The 27,469-nt window shown below is 42.4% G+C and overlaps 1 protein-coding gene across 1 annotated transcript in view; it reads left to right on the top strand.

Moving 5' to 3' along the window:
- LOC126203126 (uncharacterized) overlaps positions 1 to 27,469 on the top strand; it is a 214,838-nt gene that overhangs the window by 81,182 nt on the left and 106,187 nt on the right. Inside the window, exon 2 of the mRNA XM_049937373.1 lies at positions 8,344 to 8,507. Coding sequence (XP_049793330.1) covers positions 8,354 to 8,507 — 154 coding nt within the window. The 5' untranslated portion in view covers positions 8,344 to 8,353. The remainder of the gene's footprint in view (positions 1 to 8,343; positions 8,508 to 27,469) is intronic.

Raw genomic sequence — 27,469 nt, 5'->3', positions numbered from 1 at the left:
TCGAAGTTTCTTAAGAACATCTTCAGAAAATGAACTCTTCTTCGAAAGTGAAAGCGTCTTGCGTTTTATATGTTCAGTTGGTTCGTTCTTTAATCTTCGGTATGCCGCATCGACTCAAATAACCGTCCGCTGCTAGGATTACTAAGTCCTGGTCTTCTCTGATAGGCAGGATCACGGTTCTTTCAGGCGAGGAGATTTTACTTCACGGGGGTAGTACGCGACGCAAAGTATGCGAGACCTCTTGTCTAACTCGATCAGTTAGATCCTCGGAATACTTTGACACCGCTTGTTCAACCGCGGAAGTGAATTAAGTAATGGGAACATTCCTAGTGTAGGGGAAAAGTTAAATCTCTTTTCCAATACTGCCGGCACAGCACCGTCCATTTGTTTGGTTGTGAGATTAATCACAACATGTCTATGGGTGTCACCGTCCGTTATTGTAGACTGAGAAGAAAGCCGTCGAAACTTCGAAGATTGCCTACTGACGGCGTTTGCGTGGACCCAGCCCCATATTGCCCAGGAACAACTGTCAATTCATTCTCCAGATGCAACAGACAGCAGCGACGATACCTTCAAATGCAATTAAAATAAAGACTTGGACATGAAATCTAGTTGTCTGCGTGTGACACGAATGCGCTCCATTACCAAGGCCAAACCAGCACTCTTATTAATGTTGTTGGCCATTTTTGTCCCAACGTAATGAACAGTTCTGACAGAGTTAGGTATTATACCTCCATTACGCCAGCTCAGTAGAAAATCGAGGCCACTAAGAAATTTTTCCTTCTTCTTACGAAGTTTATCAAATTTGAATGAGATTTTCACTCTGCTGCGGACTGTGCGCTGATATGAAACTTCCTCGCAGATTAAAACTGTGTTCCGGACGGAGACTCGAACTCGGGACCTTTGCCTTTCGCGGGCAAGTGCTCTACCAACTGAACTACCCAAGCACGACTCAACCCCCGTCCTCACAGCTTCACTTCTGCCAGTACCTCGTCTCCTACTTTCCAAACTTTAGAGAAGCTCTCTTGCCAACCTTGCAGAACTAGCACTCGTGAAAGAAAGGATATAGCGGAGACATGGCTTAGCCACAGCCTCTACCAGTTGTTAGAACACTTGCCCGCGAAAGGCAAAGGTCCCGAGTTCGAGTCTCGGTCCGGCACACAGTTTTAATCTGCCAAGAAGCTTCTTTATCAATCTTCTTCACAAGTGCAAACATATTCCCGTGAAGGAGCCACATACGAGGTATTTCATTGCAGAAGTTAAGCGTAACGTAGTCGGCAGAGGCGCCGAGTTACGAAACTGTGTGTAATGGTTTCGCGTCCAGCTTCTTTTTTTCACCTTCCTGTTTTATAAAAAACTGTGGGGCGTCTCATTCAATAATTAAAAATATCTGTAGCGTTTGATGTTATCTAAAGATAAGGGCACTCTTTCAGGCTGAGTTTTTGTGGTTAAGTTTTATACGCTGGAGGCCTTACTGACTGGACGTGGAACTTTCCTTTTTCTCTTACAAGGTATTGGATATTGAAGCTTTTATTTATGGATATTGCAGACAGAACAACACGACTATCATTTGGACAAGGAAGGAAATGTGCGTATAGTAGAACCTACGGAGGAATTTTATGCGGGTCCATTTCCGTTAACTAACTGTGTGGTTCGTGAGCCAAATAAAACTAAGAAATGCCACTGGAGAGTGCTACAGTCGCAAATGACTTTAATCAGCACGTCCCATCTGATACATGCGCTGCATATATCGAGGTTAGATATCCCGCTCGCATCCACTACAACATTAGCTGCCTCGGCCCGTCAGAGGGCGGCGTGAGTGTACGTTTATGTTGGAGCTACGATAAACGACAGGAGGGACGATACTTGCGTAGGGTTGAGAAGTGTAAACGGCATCACCACAGCAGGTTTCATATCGAGGCATCGCTTTCAGCCATGATCAGAAACTAAGCAGCGATAGCGGCCTCGATAATCCTTGCTTTCGTTTCCTTCGCTGGCATTGAGTATCGATGTTTGAAATTTTATTGGTGAAATACTCGCCAGGCTGCATTTAAGGATCAGAGAGACAAAATCATCATCTTGCTCGGGTTGAAAACTCCAGTTCACGTTTTTCCTTGGACACGAATTAAATTTGGGTTTCTAAGAACTTCGTCTTCGGCAAAACACAATGTATTTATATGTGTTTATTTTTTCTATTATTTACCCAAACGTGTTTCAACAACTATGTGTCATCTTCAGTGGTTCTCGTTTTATTTCTGAAACTACAGTAAGTGTGCAAGATGACCTGCTTTTATCCATTCTATGGCTTGACAGCATGTAATGGTTTCCATCGTACTGCACACGTTGGTTCCCTTGCAGCTTGCAATAATGGGCAGTTTTTCGCTTTCTTTTAACTTCACTTTCTATAGGTATGTCCACGCAGATAGCTGAATGGCCAGTTCCGGCGATAAAAGCTGGCACGGTAGCTCAGCGTGTTCGGTCAGAGGGTTTAGTTACTCTCTGTAATAAAAAAAACCGAGTAAACAGATCAAAAAACAACATGAACGAGTGTCAACGGACGTCCGCCACGAACAAATTCAACGAACAATATATAGAGCAAACATGAGATTTTAAAAAATGGTCAGCGTGACGGACTGCCGACCTACGGGACCGGGGTTCGATTCCCGGCTGGGTTGAGGATTTTCTCCGCTGAGGGACTGGATGTTATTTTGTCTTCATCATCATTTCATCCCCATCAGCGTGCAGGTCGCCCGATGTGGCGTCGACTGTTGTAAGACCTGCACCAAGACGGCCGGACCTGCCCCGTAAGGGGCCTCCCGGCCGATGACGCCAAACGCTCATTTCCATTTTTCTGTAAGTATTACTGATTGTCATAGACAAGAACGAAATTGAGACAGGAATTTACGTCGCCACGCTTATGAACGTACAACACTGCACAACACACTTGTTGCCCTCTGCATGAAAATAAGTGATTGTGACTTATTTTCGTATGCTGAGCTCAAATATGATTTTAGTCTTTCTCCAGACAAAAAGACCTTCTTCCAAATTAGTCAACATAGACACACACACACACACACACACACACACACACACACACACACACACACACACACACACACACACATGCAGACAGAACTCACACACACACGACCACTGTCTCTGGCTGATGTGGCCAGACTGTGAGCAGCTATGCATGATGTTATAAGAAATCTGGACGATGGATGTAAAGAGGATGCTGAGGTGGGAAGGATAACAGGATACAGGTGGGGGGACGATAAACTGTTGTCCATGTAAGCACGTAGGTACATGGTTGGGACAGGTTATGGCAGCTAGGTACAGTCAGGAGGTTATACAAAGGGCTTGGTGGAGTTTCTTCGCTTGCTTTAATTTAATGGAACTAAGTTTTAGTTCGCATGCAGTGGGGAAACTTTCTTATGCATGTGAATTTTGATCTCTGTTTTTATCCATCTAGTTTGAGCTTTCATAAACGGAAGTCACAGTTCTACCTTGTGAGAAGAAAGAGTATAGCTTCTGCAATGTGATGGCAGTTATTACTGTACAGTATGTTGTGCTTATGCGAAGTGTGATGTACGAGTATATTCGACCAGAAATTTCTGTACACAATGTCTAGACAATGTGTAAATAACCCTCATATATATTGTTACATACTAGTATGTGGGGAATATACAGTGAAAAGCCAAAGTCTTAATTCTAATCCATAGTTAAGAAGCACACGAGTTGTATTTTGACTGCACAGTTGGGGACCAAGATAAACCTTTTGCTCCTTATCCTTGTTGTGGCACATGTGTAAGGCTGCTGGTTTCTCGAGCATCAGTGCCATTTATGGTACCAACAGAACAGAAGAATCATGCCAGTGACTGCTATTTTTACTTACCCAAAGTGAAAGGATATTCTGCAAAATCAAAACATGCTGTTCAGTATCCAAACCTGTCCTAGGCCAATTCCCCATTGTTGACAGCAATGGCAACGAACCAGTAGCAGCATTCAGCGCAGCACGTGTTGGTCTGGATCCAGAGTATTTGGCACCACAATCATCAGCTCATTACATTACGTTGCGAGGACTTAACAACCTCTGTACGGATTTGAATCTGTCACAGGCAGAATCTGAGTCACTGGCTTCGAGATTACAAGGCTGGTATTTGCTCGCTCAGGGTGTTAAAGTGACTTCATAGAGGAGGCGCCCGGGTGAGTTGCAACCTTTTCTCTTTCTCCAACGTGTTTGTGTACTGCAATGACATCAGTGATTTGACTGGAACACTGAATCTGGTTTACAATCCTGAGGAAGGAAGGCTCTTTATTAATTCCTCGAACTCAAGTTTAAAGGCAGTCCTCACTCATAATTTTAATAAATATCCTTGTCGGATACTCGGTTAACAAAGAGACATATGAAACCATGCGAGATTTGTTCAGTTACTTACAGCATGATATGTGTATCTGGAAACTGTATTCCGATTTGAAAGTAATAACGCTGTTAAGTGGTATGCAACCAGGTTATACAAATATACTGCTGCTTTCTATGCGAATGAGACAGTCTTAACAAGAAAGAACATTATATACGTAGAGAGTGGCTTCAGTGAAAAGCCTACATTCCAGGCAAAATGAATGTGTCGCACGAGGCGTTAGTAAACTCTGGAGATATGTGTCTCCAGCCCCTGCATATTAAAAAGGAGTTAATAAAGGTATATATAAAAGCGCTGGTCAGATAAGGAAATTTTGCACATATAATGACTCTCAAATACGCTAGCTTATACAAGATAGAGATTTCGCCAACTAGTTAAGTGAGACTGAAAAAGATGCTGGGATACCTTCACGTTAGTGTTTACACACTATCTTGGAAATCACGAATGTGATGGCTATAAATAGCCTGTGAATAACCCGACGAGATGTGTCCAGCGAATGAAGTGTCAAACGTCACAAAAGTTGCATTTCCTTTTCTACCATCTTGGCTTTTTCCCTCAGAACTTGGCGGACACAAGTGATGAAAGGGGGACAGCTTTCACATTATAGTAATGGAAAAGCGGTCTTTGGGACGATGGAACTGCAGCATGTTGGTAGCATATTCTTGGTCCTTAATTAAAGACACTGGAGAACAAGAATACAAAAGAAAACGTCCAACTGCAGCATGTTGGTAGCATATTCTTGGTCCTTAATTAAAGACACTGGAGAACAAGAATACAAAAGAAAACGTCCTAAAATTTACTTCGAACTTATCCTTGTGTGAAATATTTGTGTTTCAATGGTTTCAGAACTATACATTTTTCATAAATAGTAAAACCACTGTTTTTGGAAAACGGTATGCGATAGGAATTTTTTATTTTCAAATCCTTCTTCCCATAATCATGACAAGTGAAAAATCATAATTTTATCTTGAGGGTAGACAAAAAGTTAAAATGTGGTATACAGTGTTCAGTAGTCTCAGGAACTCGTTTGTAGCACAAAACTTTATATTTCGGCTTTCTTAGCATAGAGCTAGTATGAGGAGTGCAAATAACTCGAATGAATCTTTCGTTTACACTTCCCAAGCACTTAGAAACATTCTTAATAGGTTTTAGTGGTCATTTCTTATATTTCTGAAATCATGCGTTACCTTTTTAATAATTTAAAAGTCTTTCCTAATAACTTTAGTGACCCATTGTCCCATTTTCGCAGTAGTTGCAACTCCAATACGGAAAAAGACCACGTGGCATCAAGTACAAAGATATCTGAAGATATCTGAAGATATCGGTATTTCGTAAAACACAAGATTGATAACAATCTTACGTCGAAGTCACTGATGTGGACTTCTGGTGTAAGATTACCTTCCCCCCTCTCTCGGTATCACTGGCAATTATCAAGAGAAACTGCTGACTTGCCCACATACTCAGGCAATTGGGTTAGTTATATTCAAGGTCATAATGTAACTCAATATCAGTTATGTGGTCTTGTGTGTCATAAAACTGGCGGGAAACCCTACCCTCCTCCTCTTACCCATAGAACCATTCCTTCCTACTTTTAGAACTTGAGCACTTGAGTGGGTGAGTTCATTTTTGAGCTGTGCATCATATCGGGAAGATCAACTGTAGCTATTTGTTAATAGCTAATTATTTTTACTGGCATGTTCCTTAACGTCTACGGTGTTGATTTCGTTAGTATTTTCGTCATTCGAGGCACCAGCAGAGAGCACATCCAGGCAGATGTGTAAGTACTGTCATTTCTCAACTTTCATATTTTACCATTTTTTTGAAATTTACCTATTTTTCCACATTTTTACAAATTTTCGAATTTATCATCGATTTAACAATTTTTACATATTTTTTTCGATGGCATCCATAGTCTGTATGAAGAGTATATGAGTACAAGAATACACGAGGATATGCCCTTACAGTAATGAATCATTTTATAACAAATACGCTTTTGCCAAGACTGTAAACAAATACCATAATAAACTGTTGCTTTGCCATCTCTAGATTGTGTATGTTTAAAACGAGGGCATTGGTAGAAATAATGACGTCTCTACGCCACTGCATGTTACACAGAACTCAGTAAATTTTACGACGTTATAGCAAAATTCTGAGGTTCCCTGACCATCCAGGATTGTCAACCAAAGATACGCTAGGTGTTTACGAATTAGCACACCGCTACAAAATATGGGACTGGAGAGGTGAGCAATATCTCCAGCTACTACCAACAAAAAATAAGGTGCCTTTTGGGAACACCACTCTTTGAACGTTGATGCATAGCGGGCTTATAGGACCACATCACCCACTGTAATAACAGCAAACCGGACAGCGGAAATATGTGAACAATTATGCAGATAAGCGCCAAGCACACCCCACCTTTCTCTCTGGACCAATAGAATGAAGCTCCCCAACCGTCCTGATTTCAAAACTAGTGCTCACGCTTGGGAAAACCCGTTTTCAGCCAAACAGCACTCCCAGGTGGAATGACATATAATTATGATATTTATACAAATAAAAGCTGTAATATTATTAGTTTGTGACAGTACTGTAAGACCAATAAATAACTATGGAAAATAATATGAGTAGGACTGTAGAATTGCCTAAGATATGTGGGTAAGGTGGGGATTCCCTTGGATGACCTTGAAAAATTGCCAGTGAATTCCCAATGTGAGAGTATTATAAGACCAGTAAATAACTATGGAAAATAATATGAGTAGGAGTGTAGAATGGCGTAAGGTGTCTGGGTAAGGTGGAGACTCCTTTGGATGATCTTGAGGAATTGCCAGTGAATTCCCAATGGAAGGGGAGGGGAGGCTAACTTTGAATGTAGCTAGCCACAGTGTGTAACCTGAGACAAGAAGTCCTCATCAGTGACCTGGAGATAAGATTGTTATCTTGGATCATACCAGCATTGCTACCGTACTCGCATGGAAGGCATGCTATATGAGCCACACAGCAGAATACTGCCTCCACCATTCTGCGCCCATGACGCAGTGCACGTTTAGAGCAACCTGTTTGCCAGAACAACAGCGTGTGATTCATCTAACGAGGCAACATAGTCCAATCCCGATGATCTGATGCCTACTGCACTCATAGTTGAGGTGGAAACACAGAGGCTGGCTGCTGCGGAATCCAATGTTCAACAATATGTGCTTCACAGTGACTTCTGAAAAATGCCTGCACCAGAATTGTATTCTGTCGTCATATCTGCCACAGATCACTGCATAGCCTGCTTTACAATGAGGCAAGTCTCCGACATATGTGTTCTGTGATGAGACATGGACGCCCAGCAGGTAATTTCCTACTCATGGTTTTTCCATCCTTCAACCATTTACCATTGACGCTCGTGACTGTAACATATAATATCCGACGAGATTCGCCATTAGTGGAATGATTGTTAGTGGGAGCCGGGCCATAACAGTCTTCTTTTTGTCAAAGTCACTGTGGTTGCCCAGTTATGAACCAAATCTTTGGTAGAATAAACGACCATTCATCATTTCTCTGCTTAATCCTTCCTTACCATTCTTCTCTCCGCTTACCTTACCATGTTATCTGGCCTCAGTGCCACAAGACATCATTCAGACTCGTGGTGGGCGTGGTCAAAATGTTTTAGCTCATCAGTGTAAATCAAAAAGCTTAGGACTACCTTCGCTTCGATTCCAAGGCAAAAATAAATATACTGTTCAACACTCAGCTCTACGCTGTCATCAAAGCTCCTCGTAAGAGCTAAGAACCGTACTGTGATGTAGTCCCTGAGCTCTTTGGCACTCACACCGTTTATCAGAACTCCAACGGTGCTCACCCTAAGTGAGAGATATAATAACATAGTTTTAGGAATGACCCTGGAGCTTGACTCAATCCGCTTGTGATTGTCCTTCCACAGGGGGCAGGGCATGGCGGATCGCCTGCCGCTGCTGCGGCCACGGTTCGCCGCAGCGAGTGACGGTGTGAGCGCCCGCCTCACACTGCTCTTGGCCACGCTCAGCATCATAGACCTGCTGGGTGTGCTGCCCATCATCGTGCTGCCGAGGACCATAGCTGAGTGTGGTGAGCCAGCATCTTCCAAGTGTGTGCTCTGAAATCGCAGTTGTTTGTCATGGATAGAGAAGCTTCCGATGGGATACTACTGAGTGACAAAGGACGACAATTGCAAACACGCACACACACACACACACACACACATATATATATATATATATATATATATATACAAACCAGAATAACTCTTAAAATAAGCTTCACACGAAAAAAGTGTGGAATCCAAAGTTAATTATTTTCGAGGGGTCATCTGCTGGTGCTAAAACTAGCCCGCCCCACACCCAGCGGGCTGTGGTGGCGGGCTAGATTTAGCACAAGCAGATGCCCCCTCGAAAATAATCAACTTTGGATTCTACACATTTTTTCGTGTGAAGCTTATTTTTCGAGTTAATCTGGTTTGTCAACTTAAAATTTACGCCCTGTATATAATGAAATAAATCTAACAACACTGATTCGTCAACCTAAAGCTAAAAATAATTAAATGAGAAAAACGGCCATATCTACCTAATTTCAGTTATACACCAGCAAGAAATATTCCACCAGAAACTGCAGGCTCTACATGAGCCTTATAAAGTCAAAGATCAACAAAAATATTGGTATGATAACCAAAAACGCTAAAATTAAAAATAATATAAAAACTAAAATAATAGGAACCAAAATGAAATAATAAAGGAAAACAAAGAGTATTAGTAAAATAATAAATGTTGAGTAAAACCAATAACAAAGGTTATCTTGCAATTAAAGTGTAAAAAATTAAATAAGCATCAGCCTGAGAACACTCAGGTTCATAACCCCAGCCTACAATCAAAAGTAAAATAGGAGCCATTGTAGATTTAAAGAAAATGTGAGAAGACAATAGCCTTAATCTACACAACAAGCAATATAACGTAACTATTAACAAAACATGAAAATAAAAGAGATTAGAGTGATAAGAAGATAAATAAACTGAACCTCTAGCAGTAATCTTTAAAGGACAGATGTAAGAACTCAATAAAATCAAACTAAAAGAAAAAAATCAAAACAATATCTGATTATATTTAAATCAGCAATAAAAATCATAAAAAATGACATAAATATCAAAGAATTAACCAGTCATTAACAGTTATTCAATAATAAAAGGGGGATCAATAAAATAGTTGTAAATACACTAACATTAAGAAATCGCAACATCAAAATATAATTAAAGTAGCATAATGAATTTTGAGATTACATTTCTCTACGTGACATATTAAAGTGTTGAACGTTGCAAGACCACAGGTTAATGTAAGATAAGCCATTGCAAATGCCACAAGCTGGTGCGTTAATAACTGGTATAACTGCCAGAACATTGGATGCAAGCATCGAAATGTGTATGCATTGTGTTGTACAGGTGCCTCATGTTAGATTATGGGATGGAGCTTCATGCCTCTTGTACTTGGTCGGTTATTACAGGATTGGTTAATGCTGTTTGTGGATGACACTGGAGTTGTCCAATGATGTGCCATACGTGTTGATTGGAGGCATGTCTGGTAGCCGAGTAGGACAAGGCAACATGTCGACACTCTGTAGAGCATGTTGGGCTACAACAGCGGTATGTGGGCGACCGTTGTACTGTTGGAAAACACCGCTTGGATTGCTGTTCATGAATAGCAGCACAACAGGTCGAATCATCTGACTGATGCACAAATTTGCAGTCAGGGGGCATGAGATAGCCATGAGAGTGGTCCTGCTGTCATACAACGTGCAAAAAAATGTTCAAATGTGTGTGAAATCTTATGGGACTTAACTGCTAAGGTCATCAGTCCCTAAGCTTACACACTACTTAGCCTAAATTATCCTAAGGACACACGCACACACCCATGCCCGAGGGAGTGTCAGATCTGGGCGTCAAGGACAGAAAATGAATCACTAACTAACTTTTATACAACGCATCACTAACTTTTCTACTTTAAAACAATTCTTGGAATCATCAGAGGAGAGTTTGCCTGACCAGATCAAGATCAATGTAGCCGAGCATCTAAGCAGCCTAGCCACCACTTTTAGAGAGTATTTTCCTGAACCAGACCCTGACGACAGATGGATTCGAAATCCCTTCAGCTGTGAAGAAATAGACAGAATCCAAGGCCTGACTGAAGAAGAGTAAGATCAACTTGTAGATCAGCTGTGGTACGATGATAAATATTTTCATCGGTGATAAAATTACAGACTTCTGGGCATCAGCACACTAGGACTACAAGAAACTTGGAGATAAGGAAATGAAAAAGATCCTTCCATTTGCAACCACAATCGGTGTGAACAAGCATTTTCTTCCATGTGTTTCATGAAAAACAAATATAGGAATCGGCTAGACATGCGGTCGGATTTCAGAGCGAAAGTTTCAATTTTGGAACCTAATATTTCGGAAATAATGGACTCAAAGGTCAGATTGATCTCATCTCATTAAGAACTTAAAATTAAAACTAACTGTATACTGGTGGAGTACTCTGTTGTAACTGTATTTTTTCAAATAAATAATACCTTGTATGAAAGTAGTGTTTTCTTATTTTCACACATGTCTACTCAATGCAATCTCAAGTGTAGTACACTTGAAAGACCAATACTCTCAGTTTTAATTTTTTTCTGTCATTTTCCGTTCATACTCAATTTTTATCTTTTTAAGGAGTTTGTTATACTAAACACCAGATTTGAAGACAAAGATTTTGAGCAATAATTAAAAATTTAACAATAACAATGATGGCTAATAATAAATATGTCAATGTTTTTTCTAAGTACCAAAAATAGAAAACGTGTAAAAAGACTCTTAATTTGACTTTTTTTAGGTACTTTATACTGTGATGTAACAAGGTACCAATCATGCTCGATGAGGGGGTCCTCAAGAAAATTTTGTTGGGAACCCACGCTTTAGACGATTACTGCAAGCAGTTCGTCATCTGGACGATGGGTCCTACAACTTGAATCATCTGAAAAGGCAGTTGCGGTACTGGCGTGCGAATGCTAGCCTTCGTCGCCGATGAACAGCAGTCAGCATGCTGGCAGATCCTTGGTTTATCTGGGAAGTCAGTTGCCCAGCAGTTGCCCGTCTATTCGCCCGCAGCCGTCGTTCACCCCTGTTACCACAGCTGCCTCGACGCCGGGTTTGGAAAGCGCCATTTTGCCGTATACAGTATACTTTAGTCACGGCGGCACGTGAACAGTTTACGAACATAGCCGTTTCGGAAATGCTTCTACCCTTGGCCCTTTTGAATGTCAGATAAATCGCTCTGTTTCCGCGTTACGACAAATACTACATTATTTTCCGCGTCCCTCAATGCGCTTCATATACCCCCTACTTCTGATGCTGCCACCTGCCGTCTGTGAGTGGATTATCGCACATTGATGTCGAACATAAGCGGTTGTCACATTAATGCTTCTGAACCGTGCTATTTACATATGTTTACGTGTGTGATAGATGTTTGGTATACGTTATTATGCTAAAATAAAATAAAGAGTCCTAATGGCACCAGGCTTTTGAAGTAGCAAGGTAAGGTAATAACATTCAATGTTCCAGACGATGACGTGTCGGTCTGGCGTCCAGTACATATTGATTCTTCTCTCTCATATGGAAGTTTACTCGATCGCATTAACTGCGAAGAGTTTGAGCGACTTTGTTTCGTAACTATATCGTCTTGCGAGTGGATGCAAATGAGATCACGAATATGGCACTTTCTGTCTCATTATGTAAGATATCCAGAAGAAAGGCTATGAGAAGGAATGTTCGAATCGGACACTATCAGTGTACAGTCAACACCTGTTAAGGCATTGGACGCACTACGGGACTCAAGTAGCCTTGTGGCAAGATCAATGTGTAGTTTTTTTTAATAGATAAGGAATTAGGATAAGGAAGGGAACTTTAATTTCTATAATAATGAGTGAGATCACCCACGACATTTATTTTTTTATAATTATCAACACCTTTGACCCACACTGGCACAGATTCCGATTCATTTACTTTACGGTAATTCCTGGTCCTGAGAACCAACGGCATCGAAGACAGATAATACGATTTACCCATATCTCTATTGTAGACCTCTGCAATCTGAAATGTCCGATAAGAGATGACGTCACGTCTGTTAAAATTTTGTAGACCTGCAACTTTATCGGCTTTAGATCCACGTACTAGAGCGACGGTGACCCAGCCATTACCGTGTTGACTGGTATCATTGTTGCCAAGGGTGAAGTTCAGAACTCCACCACAGAAAACTGATGGACCATGGAGGACAACTTGTGCGCTACATAATTCTCGGTTTTAATATAAATATTGGTAATTGCTTTATACACTGTCGGACGGGTACGACTTCTTCTCCTATAATAACACGGCATCTCTGCAATTATCAACTGCAATAACGACTTACAGAGATGCCGTGTTATTATTGGAGGAGAAGACGTACCCGTCCGACAGTGTATAAAGCAATAGACAATATTTCTATTAAAACCGAGAATTACGTAGGCGCACAAGTTGTGCTCCATGGTCCATCAGTTTTCTGTGGTGGAGTTCTGAACTTTACCCTGAGCAACAAGGATACCAACCAGCACGGTAATGGCTGTGTCACCGTCGTTCTAGTACGTGGACCTAAAGTCCACAAAGTTGCAGGTCTAGAAAATTTTAACAGCCGTGACGTCACCGCTTATCGGACATTTCAGACTGCAGAGGTCTACAATAGAGATACTGGTAAATCGTATTACCTGTCTTCCATGCCGTTGGTTTTCAGGACCAGGAATCAGCGTAAAGGAAATGAATCGGAATCTGTGTCAGCCTTTTTTTAATTTTAGTGGTTTTCCTAGACTGTTTAATCGAAAACTGAGACGATTCCCTTGTAAAGATCGCTCGTGGCTTGCGTCCTCATTTTTTCTAATCTGCTCGTAATAATGTCTTGTCGAATCGGTGTTGAACATTAATTTTGTTCCTTTTTTTTAACACTTAAACGAAGTGCAGCTCTAACCACACGTCTTTCTCTTTGAATTACATCAGTAGCACATTTGTAGAAGTGCAGCAGCAGTGCACATCAAGCGGTAACGCTCTGGTTGCAACATTTAAAGGAGACAAACAAACGCTATGGCCCGTAAGCTACGTCAAGCGAACACCGACCGGGGTGCAGTGACCTCCCTCGATGGTATGGCAGTCTTCTGGCTTCACTTGTTACGCAAGACCCGCACGGCGCGTGCACTCGGAGTTTCATGCCAGACAGCTCCTGCCCACGTTTCTCATCCGCGCCAAATGGAGATGGTAGGCGAAATTATTCGTCTCTGCACTCTTCACTGTCAGTCAGATCCCAGTTATAAAATAAAAACAGATCTGTTTCATTTCTTACTTTTCAAGCATCTGTTTTATTTCTCTCGCCTCTACGTTACCGATATTTCTGTCATGTTTACTAATAACAGAACTGTAAAACCGTTGTGTCTGACTGTTTGGTTTATCTCCAGAACTACGAGACTGATAACCAAGGACTTTTCACAGCAAACTTAATCGTAGCTTGGGGCAACATATAGCCTTTGTTTCATCAGAATCAGATCACGAAAAAAACTATATTGCAACTTAAAGTTTTACTTAAAACGGTCTTGTCTGTATATTTGTTTGAACACGCTAATCACTAGAACTACTACACTCATGCTCATAAATTAAGGAAAACTGCAGAATGTGGTGCCACACAACATGGCACTACACAAAACTGGCGCTAATAGCATAGGCACATAGGAAACAAACACGACACAGATCTGTAAGTCCACGGTATTTCTGATAAGTTGAGCACATCGACCCGAAACACATGTGCTACAAAGCTCCACTGTTTCCTGCGCATGTACCCCAACATCAATATGGGATATCATCACCATGCACACGTACACAGGCCGCACAACGTGTTGGCATACTCTGGATCAGGTGGTCGAGCTGCTGCTGGTGTACAGCCTCCCATTCTTGCACCAGTGCCTGTCGGAGCTCCTGAAGTGTCGTAGGGGTTTGAAGACGTGCAACGGAACGCCGACCGAGAGTATCCCAGACGTGCTCGATGGGGTTTAGGTCTGGAGAACAGGCAGTCCACTTCATTCGCCTGGTGTCTTCTGTTTCAAGGTACTCCTCCACGATGGCGGCTCGGTGCGGCCGTGCGTTATCATCCATCAGGAGGAAGGTGGGACCCGCTGCACCCCTGAAAAGGCGGACATACGGTGCAAAATGACGTCCCGATTCACCTGAACTGTTACAGTTCCTCGGTCAAAGACTTGCAGGGGTGTACGTGCACCAATCATAATCCCACCCCACACCATCAAACCACGATCTCCATATAGGTCCCTTTCAAGAACATTAAGGGGTTGGTATCTGGTTCCTAGTTCACGCCAGATGAAAATCCGGCGAGACGAAAACCTGGACGTCCGTGAACATAACCTTGGACCACTGTTCCAATGACCATATACTGTGTTCTTGACACCAGGCTTTACGGTCTCTCCCGTGACCAGGGGTCAGTGGAATGCACCTTGCAGGTCTCCGGGCGAATAAAGCATGTCTGTTCGGTCGTCTGTAGACTGTATGTCTGGCGACAACTGTTCCAGTGGCTGCAGTACTTGCAGTGCTGCGTGGTCGTCTGCGGGCACTGATGGTGAGATATCGGTCTTCTTTTGGTGTTGTACTCCACCATGAACCATGGACCTTGCCGCTGGTGGGGAGGCTTGCGTGCCTCAGCGATACAGATGGCCGTACCGTAGGTGCAACCACAACGGAGGGGTATCTGTTGAGAGGCCAGACAAACATGTGGTTCCTGAAGAGGGGCAGCAGCCTTTTCAGTAGTTGCATGGGCAACAGTCTGGATGATTGACTGATCTGGCCTTGTAACATTAACCAAAACGGCCTTGCTGTGCTGGTACTACGAACGGCTGAAAGCAAGGGGAAACTACAGCCGTAATTTTTCCCGACGACATGCAGCTTTACTGTATGATTAAATGATGATGGCGTCCTCTTGGGTAAAATATTCCGGAGGTAAAATAGTCCCCCATTCGGATCTCCGGGCGGGGACTACTCAAGAGGACGTCGTTATGAGGAGAAAGAAAACTGGCATTCTACGGATCGGAGCGTGGAATGTTAGATCCCTTAATCGGGCAGGTAGGTTAGAAAATTTAAAAAGGGAAATGGATAAGTTAAAGTTAGATATAGTGGGAATTAGTGAAGGCAGGAGGAACAAGACTTTTGGTCAGGTGAACACAGGGTTATAAATACAAAATCAAATAGGGGTAATGCAGGAGTAGGTTTAATAATGAATTAAAAAGTAGGAGTGCGGGTTAGCTACTACAAACAGCATAGTGAACGCATTATTGTGGCCAAGATAGACACAAAGCCCATGCCTACTACAGTAGTACAAGTTTATATGCCAACTAGCTCTGCAGATGATGAAGAAATTGATGAAATGTATGACGAGATAAAAGAAATTATTCAGGTAGTGAAGGGAGGCGAAAATTTAATATTCATGGGTGACTGGAATTCGTCAGTAGGAAAAGGGAGAGAAGGAAACATAGTAGGTGAATATGGATTGGGGGTAAGAAATGAAAGAGGAAGCCGCCTTGTAGAATTTTGCACAGAGCATAACTTAATCATAGCTAACACTTGGTTCAAGAATCATAAAAGAAGGTTGTATACCTGGAAGAATCCTGGAGATACTAAAAGGTATCAGATAGAGTATATAATGGTAAGACAGAGATTTAGGAACCAGGTTTTAAATTGTAAGGCATTTCCAGGGGCAGATGTGGATTCTGACCACAATCTATAGGTTATGAACTGCAGATTGAAACTGAAGAAACTGCAAAAAGGTGGGAATTTAAGGAGATGGGACCTGGATAAACTGAAAGAACCAGAGATTGTAGAGAGTTTCAGGGAGAGCATAAGAGAACAATTGACAGGAATGGGGGAAAGAAATACAGTAGAAGAAGAATGGGTAGCTCTGAGGGATGAAGTAGTGAAGGCAGCAGAGGATCAAGTAGGTAAAAAGACGAGGGCTAATAGAAATCCTTGGGTAACGGAAGAAATATTGAATTTAATTGATGAAAGGAGAAAATATAAAATTGCAGTAAATGAAGCAGGCAAAAAGGAATACAAACGTCTCAAAAATGAGATCGACAGGAAGTGCAAAATGGCTAAGCAGGGATGGCTAGAGGACAAATGTAAGGATGTAGAGGCTTGTCTCACTAGGGCTAAGATAGATACTGCCTACAGGAAAATTAAAGAGACCTTTGGAGAGAAGAGAACCACTTGTATGAATATCAAGAGTTCAGATGGCAACCCAGTTCTAAGCAAAGAAGGGAAGGCAGAAAGGTGGAAGGAGTATATAGAGGGTTTATACAAGGGCGATGCACTTGAGGACAATATTATGGAAATGGAAGAGGATGTAGATGAAGATGAAATAAGATACTGCGTGAAGAGTTTGACAGAGCACTGAAAGACCTGAGTCGAAACAAGGCCCCGGGAGTAGACAACATTCCATTAGAACTACTGATGGCCTTGGGAGAGCCAGTCATGACGAAACTCTACCATCTGGTGAGCAAGATGTATGAGACAGGCGAAATACCCACAGACTTCAAGAAGAATATAATAATTCCAATCCCAAAGAAAGCAGGTGTTGACAGATGTGAAATTTACCGAACTATCAGTTTAATAAGTCACAGCTGCAAAATACTAACGCGAATTCTTTACAGACGAATGGAAAAACTGGTAGAAGCGGACCTCGGGGAAGATCAGTTTGGATTCCGTAGAAATGTTGGAACACGTGAGGCAATACTAACCTTACGACTTATGTTAGAAGAAAGATTAAGAAAAGGCGAACCCACGTTTCTAGCATTTGTAGACTTAGAGAAAGCTTTTGACAACGTTAACTGGAATACTCTCTTTCAAATTCTGAAGGTGGCAGGGGTAAAATACAGGGAGCGAAAGGCTATTTACAATTTGTACAGAAACCAGATGGCAGTTATAAGAGTCGAGGGGCATGAAAGGGAAGCAGTGGTTGGGAAAGGAGTGAGACAGGGTTGTAGCCTGTCCCCGATGTTATTCAATCTGTATATTGAGCAAGCAGTAAAGGAAACAAAAGAAAAATTCGGAGTAGGTATTAAAATTCATGGAGAAGAAGTAAAAACTTTGAGGTTCGCCGATGACATTGTAATTCTGTCAGAGACAGCAAAGGACTTGGAAGAGCAGTTGAACGGAATGGACAGTGTCTTGATAGGAGGATATAAGATGAACATCAACAAAAGCAAAACGAGGATAATGGAATGTAGTCAAATTAAATCGGGTGATGCTGAGGGGATTAGATTAGGAAATGAGACACTTAAAGTAGTAAAGGAGTTTTGCTATTTAGGGAGCAAAATAACTGATGATGGTCGAAGTAGGGAGGATATAAAATGTAGACTGGCAATGGCAAGGAAATCGTTTCTGAAGAAGAGAAATTTGTTAACATCGAGTATAGATTTAAGTGTCAGGAAGTCGTTTCTGAAAGTATTTGTATGGAGTGTAGCCATCCATGTATGGAAGTGAAACATGGACGATAACCAGTTTGGACAAGAAGAGAATAGAAGCTTTCGAAACTTGGTGCTACAGAAGAATGCTGAAGATAAGGTGGGTAGATCACGTAACTAATGAGGAGGTATTGAATAGGGTTGGGGAGAAGAGAAGTTTGTGGCACAACTTGACTAGAAGAAGGGATCGGTTGGTAGGACATGTTTTGAGGCATCAAGGGATCACAAATTTAGCATTGGAGGGCAGCGTGGAGGGTAAAAATCGTAGAGGGAGACCAAGAGATCAATACACTAAGCAGATTCAGAAGGATGTAGGTTGCAGTAGGTACTGGGAGATGAAGAAGCTTGCACAGGATAGAGTAGCATGGAGAGCTGCATCAAACCAGTCTCAGGACTGAAGACCACAACAACAACAATTGGTGTTGTAGATGTGGACATCCCGTACTGTACCGCCTGGACACGTTTCCTGTCTGCTGAAAACGTTGCCATAATCTTGAGATCACACTTTGGGGCACATGGGGGGCCCGTGCTACGACATGCTGCGTTTTACCAGCCCCCAGTAGCCCTAGTATTCTACCCCTCATAACGAGATCAATATGTGTTCTTTGAGCCATTTCCAACACACAGTCATCATAAGCACATCTGAAAACGTCTGCACACTTACTCGCTGCACTTTACTCTGACAAGCACCAACACACCTCTGCGTATGTAGACTGCTGCCAGCGGCATCGTGCGACGATCGCAGGTCAAATGCACCGCATTCATTCTCTGTGCTTTCTCAACACCTTGAGATTTTGTAGTCTTTTGATTGCTAATAATTCCCTCTGTTGACATAGCTGTGTGCCTGGCAAATAATGTGGTGGCACTGACCGCTGTTTCTGTACAGTCTTCTACTTTACTTTCCGTGCTCCAGTCACAGCTGATGTCGTTGCACTCAGATGTTCCTGTGTTGTGTCCTGGCATGTTGTTTTGCCGATTTTTCTTTAGGGTCTTCTTCGGAACTCGTATTATCCTTTTCTAATGGTCGTTTCTTGTTGTTCCGATTTCGATGAGAACAAGAAAGACTCTCATTTTCCATCTCTGTTTCGTTTTCTTGTTCTTGAATTGAAATCCCATGGACTCTGTAGCTGTTTTCCTGAACAATAGTTACAGTCTGGTTTGTATCGGTTTCACCCTTTTGATCGTTGTCTGCCTACTTGTGTAGTTGTTTTGTTGCTAGTCTGTTGTTCAAGGATGGGAATTCCTCTTCACCTAAACTAGGAGAGTGGTCAGTGGATTCTACGTGAGTATTCTCGGTGTTGCCCGTTTCTGTACTTGAAGGAATCAATTCTTGTGCCTGCAATCTCGTGCTGTTGCATATTATTTCGTAGAATAAACACACTCTCTGGGCAATTTTCTCGAAGATGTGTTGGTTCATCGCACACTTGACATGCTGGAGTTTGTCCACATATGTTTTGTGTGCTTTTCAACCGTCTACAAGAATGTGGGTCGGGATGTAGGAAGCAGTAAACATTCGTACAGATCTATTCCCGTTGTCGGACCTTGTGTCTCGACCACTTTCCAAATTCGATATTTTTCACCTGTTCGTAATTAGAAAGTGCCTGTATTAAGTCCTTATTATCTAGCTCTGGAGGAAGATTTAGCATCCTAACAGTTTTCAGTTCGCTGTTAGTGTTATTAATATCAACTATACTGAGAGAATCATCACGATGATTAAATTCAAATTTGTCCTAGGTTTTCACTAATATTCTATCTAACGTAACAGAACTGTGCAATTTAGCAAAAACACAGTGTTTCTCATTATCCATTTGAATAATCTCTGCATCATCACCACAAATACCAAAAATTTCAGGTAGCCAGTCGTGAACTTCCACATGTCTTGTATTCTTGTCAAAGGCGAACCTCAATTTATTTTTACTGATAGAATCCATGGACATTATTTACTGGTACGAAGCGGAACGTCCGCTTCACGAACTATAAACAAAGAGGGTGAAGACGATGAACAAGAAATAGCACTACTTACGAGTCTGGCGGCTGCACAAGGGACACAATATACGTGTACCGTCATATTTGTTAACGTAGCCAGTCAGCTACAAGACGTAGCGCTGCGCTGCACAACGACACCGGGACTCGAACCCGGATGCCCCACTTCTCTAGAACGGTTACCCTAGCCGTCTAGGTCAACCGGACGTGCTAATCTGCGAGCAAGGGGTTAATGGGCAGGGGTCGTTGCGGTGCAGCTAGCAGGAAGTAGGGAGTATGGATTGCCCGGATGGCCAACACGGTAAAGGCAACCGTTTTAGAAAAGCGGAGCATACGTGTCGAGGCCAGGCTTCACGTAAATGTTCAACTCTCGCCGTTGCAGTGTCTCAACGCCCTATGCGACTGGAAGTCATTATTTCTTTCTTATCTCTTTCCCATCCCGTTTCCTTTCTATTCCTTTCACCCCATATATTGAGGGCTGTACAAACCGTTGTTATAAGTAGCTCTTCGTGCGGCAAAAATGAGTAACTGTAATATATATTTTTTAAAATAGTTGCAGATCGCCTTAGTAGCTAAAATAGTAACAGTGACTCCCTTTCGGTGTGCTGTGTCGTTGGAACAAGACACAGCCGGGGCAAAAGTACCACAGGCGAGAAGATACGAGCTGATGCTAGTGCCATAGAGACCCGCCACCATCACCACGGGCGGCGCTGAGGATGAAGATATCGACTTCTCCTCAGCCAATTGCCGGTCGACTACAATCCGCCAAAGACCGGACGACAACGGACAAATACCTACTCAGAAGAGTAGTTCTCGCCTATTTAGTTGTAGATCATCGTTTAGGGCTGACTTCTAAGGGAACGTCGTTTAGTGAACTCTTACAAGGGAACCTCCCCATCGCACCCCCCCTCAGATTTAGTTATAACTTGGCACAGTGGATAGGCCTTGATAAACTGAACACAGATCAATTGAGAAAACAGGAAGAAGTTGTGTGGAATTGTGAAAAAATAAGCAAAATATACAAACTGAGTAGTCCATGGGCCACATAGGCAACATCAAGGAGGACGTGAGCTCAGCAGTGCCGTGGTCCCGTGGTAGCGTGAGCAGCTGCAGAAAGAGAGGTCCTTGGTTCAAGTCTTCCCACGAGTGAAAATTTTACTTTCTTTATTTTTGCATAGTTATTATCTGTCCGTTCGTTCATTGACGTCTCTGTTCACTCTAATAAGTTTAGTGTCTGTGTTTTGCGACCGCATCGCAAAACCTTGCGATTAGTAGACGAAAGGACGTGCCTCTCCAATAGGAACCGAAAACATTTGATCGCAAGGTCATAGGTGACGTTGACCGGGCATTCGCCATACCCAAACCCTGACATCGGATCGCCACGTTGTGTACCGTGATTAGTCACTCCACACAAAGTTTTTCCACTGTTCAATCGTCCATTGTTTGCACTCCTTACACCAAGCGAGGCGTCGTTTGGCATTTACCGGCGTGATGTGTGGCTTATGAGCAGCCGCTCGACTATGAAATCCAAGTTTTCTCACCTCCGACCTAACTGTCATAGTACTTGCAGTGGATCCTGATACAGCCTCGAATTCCTGTGTGATGGTCTGCATAAATGTCAGCCTATAACACATTACGACCCTCTTCAACTGTCGGCGGTTTCTATCAGTCAACAGACGAGGTCGGGCTGTAGGCTTTTGTGCTGTACGTGTCCCTTCACGTTTCCACTTCACTATCACATCGGAAGCAGTGCACCTAGGTATGTCTAAGAGTGTGGAAATCTCGCGTACAGACGTATGATGCAAGTGACAGCCAATCACCTGACGACGTTCGAAGTCCGTGAGTTCCGCGGAGCGCCCCATTCTGCTCTCTCACGATGTTTAATGAGTATTGATGTCGCTGATATGGAATACCCGGTAGTAGGTGGCAACACGATGCACCTAATATGAAAAACGTATGTTTTTGGGGGTGTCCAGATACTTTTGACCACATAGTGTTACGTTGTAAAAAAAATCTGTTACTTTTCATACCTTCGTGACAAAGAAAGTTACAAGAAAGGCAGTCATCCTCGTTGTTGCCGCCCTGGGAACTAAACAACATTTAATCGATGCATTTTTTACTTTCCTTCTGGCCCAAGTTTCTTGTGGTGGTGAAGATAAACAGATGACGATTTCTCTAATGTTGCTTACTTTACAGTCATTTATGTAAGATAGTTTAGCGCACGGGTGCTCAATTCCTCCATCGCGATCGACCCGACTATCGCAGTGGCTTTATGAGTCGATCTTTTAGTACTGTTGTCCGCAATCTGTTTAAATGTGTTGTTTTTGCAAAATACCAGTTTTTTGACAGTTCTCCACACTGTCTTGAGGTGGTAAATCTGACAATAATGGTCCCCCTCTTTCGGCTCCATCTACATTTCACCGGCTTCAAAACGCTCGCGCCAAGCAAGTATTATTTTCTCCTGTATGGTGAGGTCACTACTCACAATCTGTAACTTAGTGCATTCTGAGGGGGGGGGGGGGGTTGCGGTGTGAGGGAGATTGCTCAGGGCTTGCAACAACGTGCTCGACGGAGGTAATTGCCAGTTAAATACTTCGTGCTACGGAAACCCTAGATGAATGCTTGTATTGGCATGTCAAACAACTGCTTAAGAGTGCGTAAGGTTCGTTTTGACAATTTATTCACCTGGTTATAATAAACTGTCAATGATGTACAAAGCCAAGTATCTCACAACATTTTTTCAACATTTCTGATACTTTCTATTTTTTTTCATAATTTTAACGTCTTGAAAATTGAGCCGTAGGCCTTCAGCTTTTGACGGAGAGAAAATTACCTTTTATGTGTTTTGAGTAATTAAAATTAATTATTTTTGTTACGGTATATTTTTGTGTTTAAACCCTTATGAATTTTTAAGTGAGTAGATCTCTAAATGGACTAAATTGCATGTACCCTTGGTTTAGCGGTTTCTTCATTCCAAAACCTTCTTCCCATGGTTTCTCAAAGCAATAACTCATATTTGCACCATTTAGTGCTACGCGCGATGCAAGCGCAAATGCAGACGTATCCCGATTCAGCGTTCCAGGTTATTTCCCCGCTATGAGCCTACGAGGGCAGGCAGGTTGTCCGCCACGCAAAATCAAAGCTACATCAAAACATATTGAAAAGTTTCAGGACATAATTCCCTCTGTAAATTCATTTTTAAATTAACATCTCTTCATCGAGAAATACGCCGAGTGCATTCATATTAGCGTCTGAATTACAACCAGTCTGTTTTACTTCGCGATAAAGGCACAGCAAGACCCAGTTTTCACTGTAATATAATATCGATCAGTGGACATATACAGTAAAATAGAAATTTAAGAGACCTAGAGCTGCTTCCAGTGTAGTAGCGTAAATTACAAAATTAATTGTCTTGCAGATGTTACAGAGCAACACCAGCGATCATGATTTGATGAAGTAAGTCTTATCGATTCCTGAAAGGCTGAAAAAAAAGTTAGAATAATTTTAGATAAAAAATAAGAAATTATAATTCGGTCAGTAGTCGCATAAAAGTTATGCACATCTTACAGCAATTCATGTAGAGTAATAAAAAGAATTTTTAAAATTTTTTTATAGCGTACGTTTATAAAAATTGGAAATTTGTGCTAAGTCCTATGGGACCAAACTGGTGAGGTCATCGGTCCCTACGCTTACATACTAATTAATCTAACTTAAACTAACTTACGCTAAAGACAACACACACACCCATGTCCGAGGGAGGACTCGAATCTCCGACGGTGGCAGCGGCGTGAACCGTGACAAGGCGCCTGAGACCGTACGGCTACCCCGCGCGGCGTACATACGTTTATAAGCGTGTGCGTTAGCTACCTCAAGCAGATGTGCATTTGTTGTACTCGACATTTCTCGTCATTTTTGTGAGATGTACTGTAGCTACAATGTTCATTTTTGACACTCCAGTGTTCAAGACGGGACTGCAAAATCCGTGTAATTCACAAATTTATTTACTTATGTATATAAGCCGACTCCATTTAATTCCTTTGTTTTCGAGTAAAATCTCGTGCGTCACGTAAATTCATTTCGAAAATATAGGAACAAAAACTTGACATAAAATTTAAATGTTTTTTTCGTGTTGATTTTATCAAAACTAGTGCAGGTGTTATGAGGTATTGTGCAGTGTTTAAATGGTTCAAATGGCTCTGAGCACTATGGGACTCAACTGCTGTGGTTATCAGTCCCCTAGAACTTAGAACTACTTAAACCTAACTAACCTAAGGACATCACACACATCCATGCCCGAGGCAGGATTCGAACCTGCGACCGTAGCAGTCGCACTGTTCCGGAATGCGCGCCTAGAACCGCGAGACCACCGCGGCCGGCGTGCAGTGTTCAAAAATGGTTCAAATGGCTCTGAGCACTGTGCGACTTAACTTCTGAGGCCATCAGTCGCCTAGAACTTAGAACTAATTAAACATAACTAGCCTAAGGACAACACACACATCCATGCCCGAGGCAGGATTCGAACCTGTAAACGTAACATGGATACTTTTCAGGAACGTGATAGATTGTGTGGTATTGGATAGTCAGCTGTTAACTTCACTGTGCTGTTCAGAAACTTTGGCCATAAGATCGTTGTTCAGAACTGACAGTGCCTAATTTTAATTATATATTTACGTGAAAAAGTTATATTTATGAGAAGTTTCGCCCGCATCTCGTGGTCGTGCGGTAGGGTTCTCGCTTCCCACGCCCGGGTTCCCGGGTTCGATTCCCGGCGGGGTCAGGGAATTTCTCTGCCTCGTGATGGCTGGGTGTTGTGTGCTGTCCTTAGGTTAGTTAGGTTTAAGTAGTTCTAAGTTCTAGGGGACTTATGACCACAGCAGTTGAGTCCCATAGTGCTCAGAGCCATTTTATTTTGAGAAGTTTCTGACGCTTGCAAAAGTTTTTGTAAATTACGAGTGTATTGCGCAACTTATTTCGTGATACATCGGCGTTTGTGATTTGCAGTTACTGTAAATACGTAACATGTCATCTCACATTAGTTCTCTCTTTTAACAGAAGTGTATATTATCTGAGTTTACCGCAAATTAACACTACTATCGAATTTTCTTAGTGACCACAATCTGAAAAACGTTTCAGGGATTCAGTTAAATTTATACAAGTTTTCTGTTAACGTAATAGCTATCTCGTTTTTGGTTGTAAATAGCTTTAGTTCCTGACGGCAGCTGGTAATACTTGTAGCCTACCAGACTCTTAAATTAAAAGACGATGAGCAAGCTTCATATAAACTGATTTGTTTGTTATTCTGTAAAACACTGTATCAGGGATACATTATTCGTTTATTGTTCTGCAAAATATTGCATTAGGCATAATTCAACCTCTCTGTGTTTGCTGTTCTCGGGCAGGGGATAAGTTGGTTGCTATTCGTAAGCAACTGGAAATCGCCATCTCTCTTGTCAAGTGATTAGAGCGTGTCGCGAAAGCGCGTAGTTGAGACGGCTACTAAGAGCTGTGTAGTAGAGGTACCAAATATACCTGTCCTGCAGGAAATACAGGAGCCATCATTACTCGTCCAATTGACTGTGAGTGGCGTTTCAAAGGTACGTCTAGGCGCTGTTTACAGGCGTGATAGAAACAATTGAGAACTCAGCAATCCAACTAACCAACAAGTTCGAGGTGATGTCTTCCACTGAAACGGAAACTGAGCCAATGAGATTCACTTCCCCTGTTGGGAAACCAGCTGTGTGACCTGTGTCCAAGGGCAGCGGACGCAACTGGGCAGTGGTCTACTAATCGTCGACGATTCAAGCATATGGCGAATAATGGTACACCTTAGAGAAATGGCAGCAAGGGCTGGATAGTAACATCAGGAGCACTCAGTGTGTATGCCCGTGGCCTCATTCAGCATACTGAAAACCATTGAGCGATCAGGGAGCCACTAACTGCACATTGCGGTGCACATAGGAGTGCCTGTTGTCCGGACTGTGAGGTCACACTCAGATTCCAATGACTAGCACAAAAGGCTGCTCACTCAGTTTCAACGAAGCACGCGCTCTGCAGCATTATCCCCAGAACACATCGTGGCTTACTGGTTCTGAGTCGAGTGGAAGGATTGATGGGGATCCTGCAAAGGTTCTGCGACAAGCTAAGCTTTGGCTTCCTACACTTGCGACATAGGGTTGAGAATTGCAGGCTCTACCTAAATGTGTCATGTCTGCACGACCAACCAGAGGCACTACCCAGGTAGCTGACTGTGTGTGGGGCTCAGACAATGTTTTGTTTTAGATTCGCCGATTCTCCAACCAACCCAAAATAAGATCCAAAGAAGTCCCCTATGCATGTAAAAGCATTAAAATTCTAGCATTCGCAACAAATTGCCAGAGCTTGAAGTGTTCCTAAAAAGCACTGAATGCTAGGCTCAAAAAGCTGGTTAAAACCTGGATTCGATAACAGTGAGATCTTTGGGAAAAATTGTATACTGGAAGAATAGGAAAATGGAGTTGGTGTATTTCTGAAATCCACCAAGACAGAAACTGAAGCTGCTTGTGAGAAAGTCTGGGCAAAGCTCATTATCATGGATGGGCATAAAATTTTAATGGGATCCTTGTACTGATAATCACACTATTACTGGGACGACGGTATTCTTGGGACAATTTTTACATATATCAGTTTGATGCAAATTAATTAATTGACCCAATTTTCCCAGTGAAGCAGTGCTGTAGCGTACTGCTTGAGGAGACAAACTCATTGATAAAGTGGAGTATGTATATTTACACCTGCATACATAGTGCGCAAGGCACTATACCATGTGTGGTGCAGAATACTCTGTACCACTACTAGTCATTTCCTTTCGTGTCCCACACGCAAATAAAGCGAGGGAAAAACAGCTGTGTATATGCCTCCGTTTGTTTCTCGTATGTTATCTACGTACTCCTTTTGCGAAGTGCATGATGGCGGCAGTGGAGTAGTTCGGCAGTCAGCTTCAAATGTCGATTCTCTAAATTTTCTGACTAATGTTCCTCGAAAAGAACGTCGCCTTCCCTCCATGGATTCCCATTTGACTTCCCGAAGCATCTCCGTAACACTTGCGTGCCCTTCGAACCTACCGGTGACAAATCTAGCAGCCTGCCTCTGAATTGCTCCAAAGTCGTCCTTTATTCCGAACTGGTACGTAGCTCGTGCACTTGGGCAGTACTGAAGAATCGCTCGCACTTGCGTCCTATATGCGATCTCCCTTACAGATGGACCACACTTTCCTGAAATTTTCCTAGTAAACCGAAGTCGATGATTCGTCTTTCCTGTCAAAATCCTCGCATGATCATCTCATTTCGTACCGCTTTGCAATGCTAGACCCAAGTATTTAAACGACGTGATTGTGTCAAGCAGGACACTACTAAAGCTATATCCAAACATTACGGATTTGTTTTTCCTATTCATCACCATTAACCTACAAAAAATGGCTCGAAGCACTATGGGACTTAACATCTGAGGTC

Source organism: Schistocerca nitens, chromosome 9, assembly GCF_023898315.1.
Source record: "Schistocerca nitens isolate TAMUIC-IGC-003100 chromosome 9, iqSchNite1.1, whole genome shotgun sequence".
NCBI lineage: Eukaryota > Metazoa > Arthropoda > Insecta > Orthoptera > Acrididae > Schistocerca > Schistocerca nitens.
The sequence above is the reverse complement of the archived record's forward strand: the minus strand, read 5'-3'. Positions and strand labels throughout refer to the sequence as shown.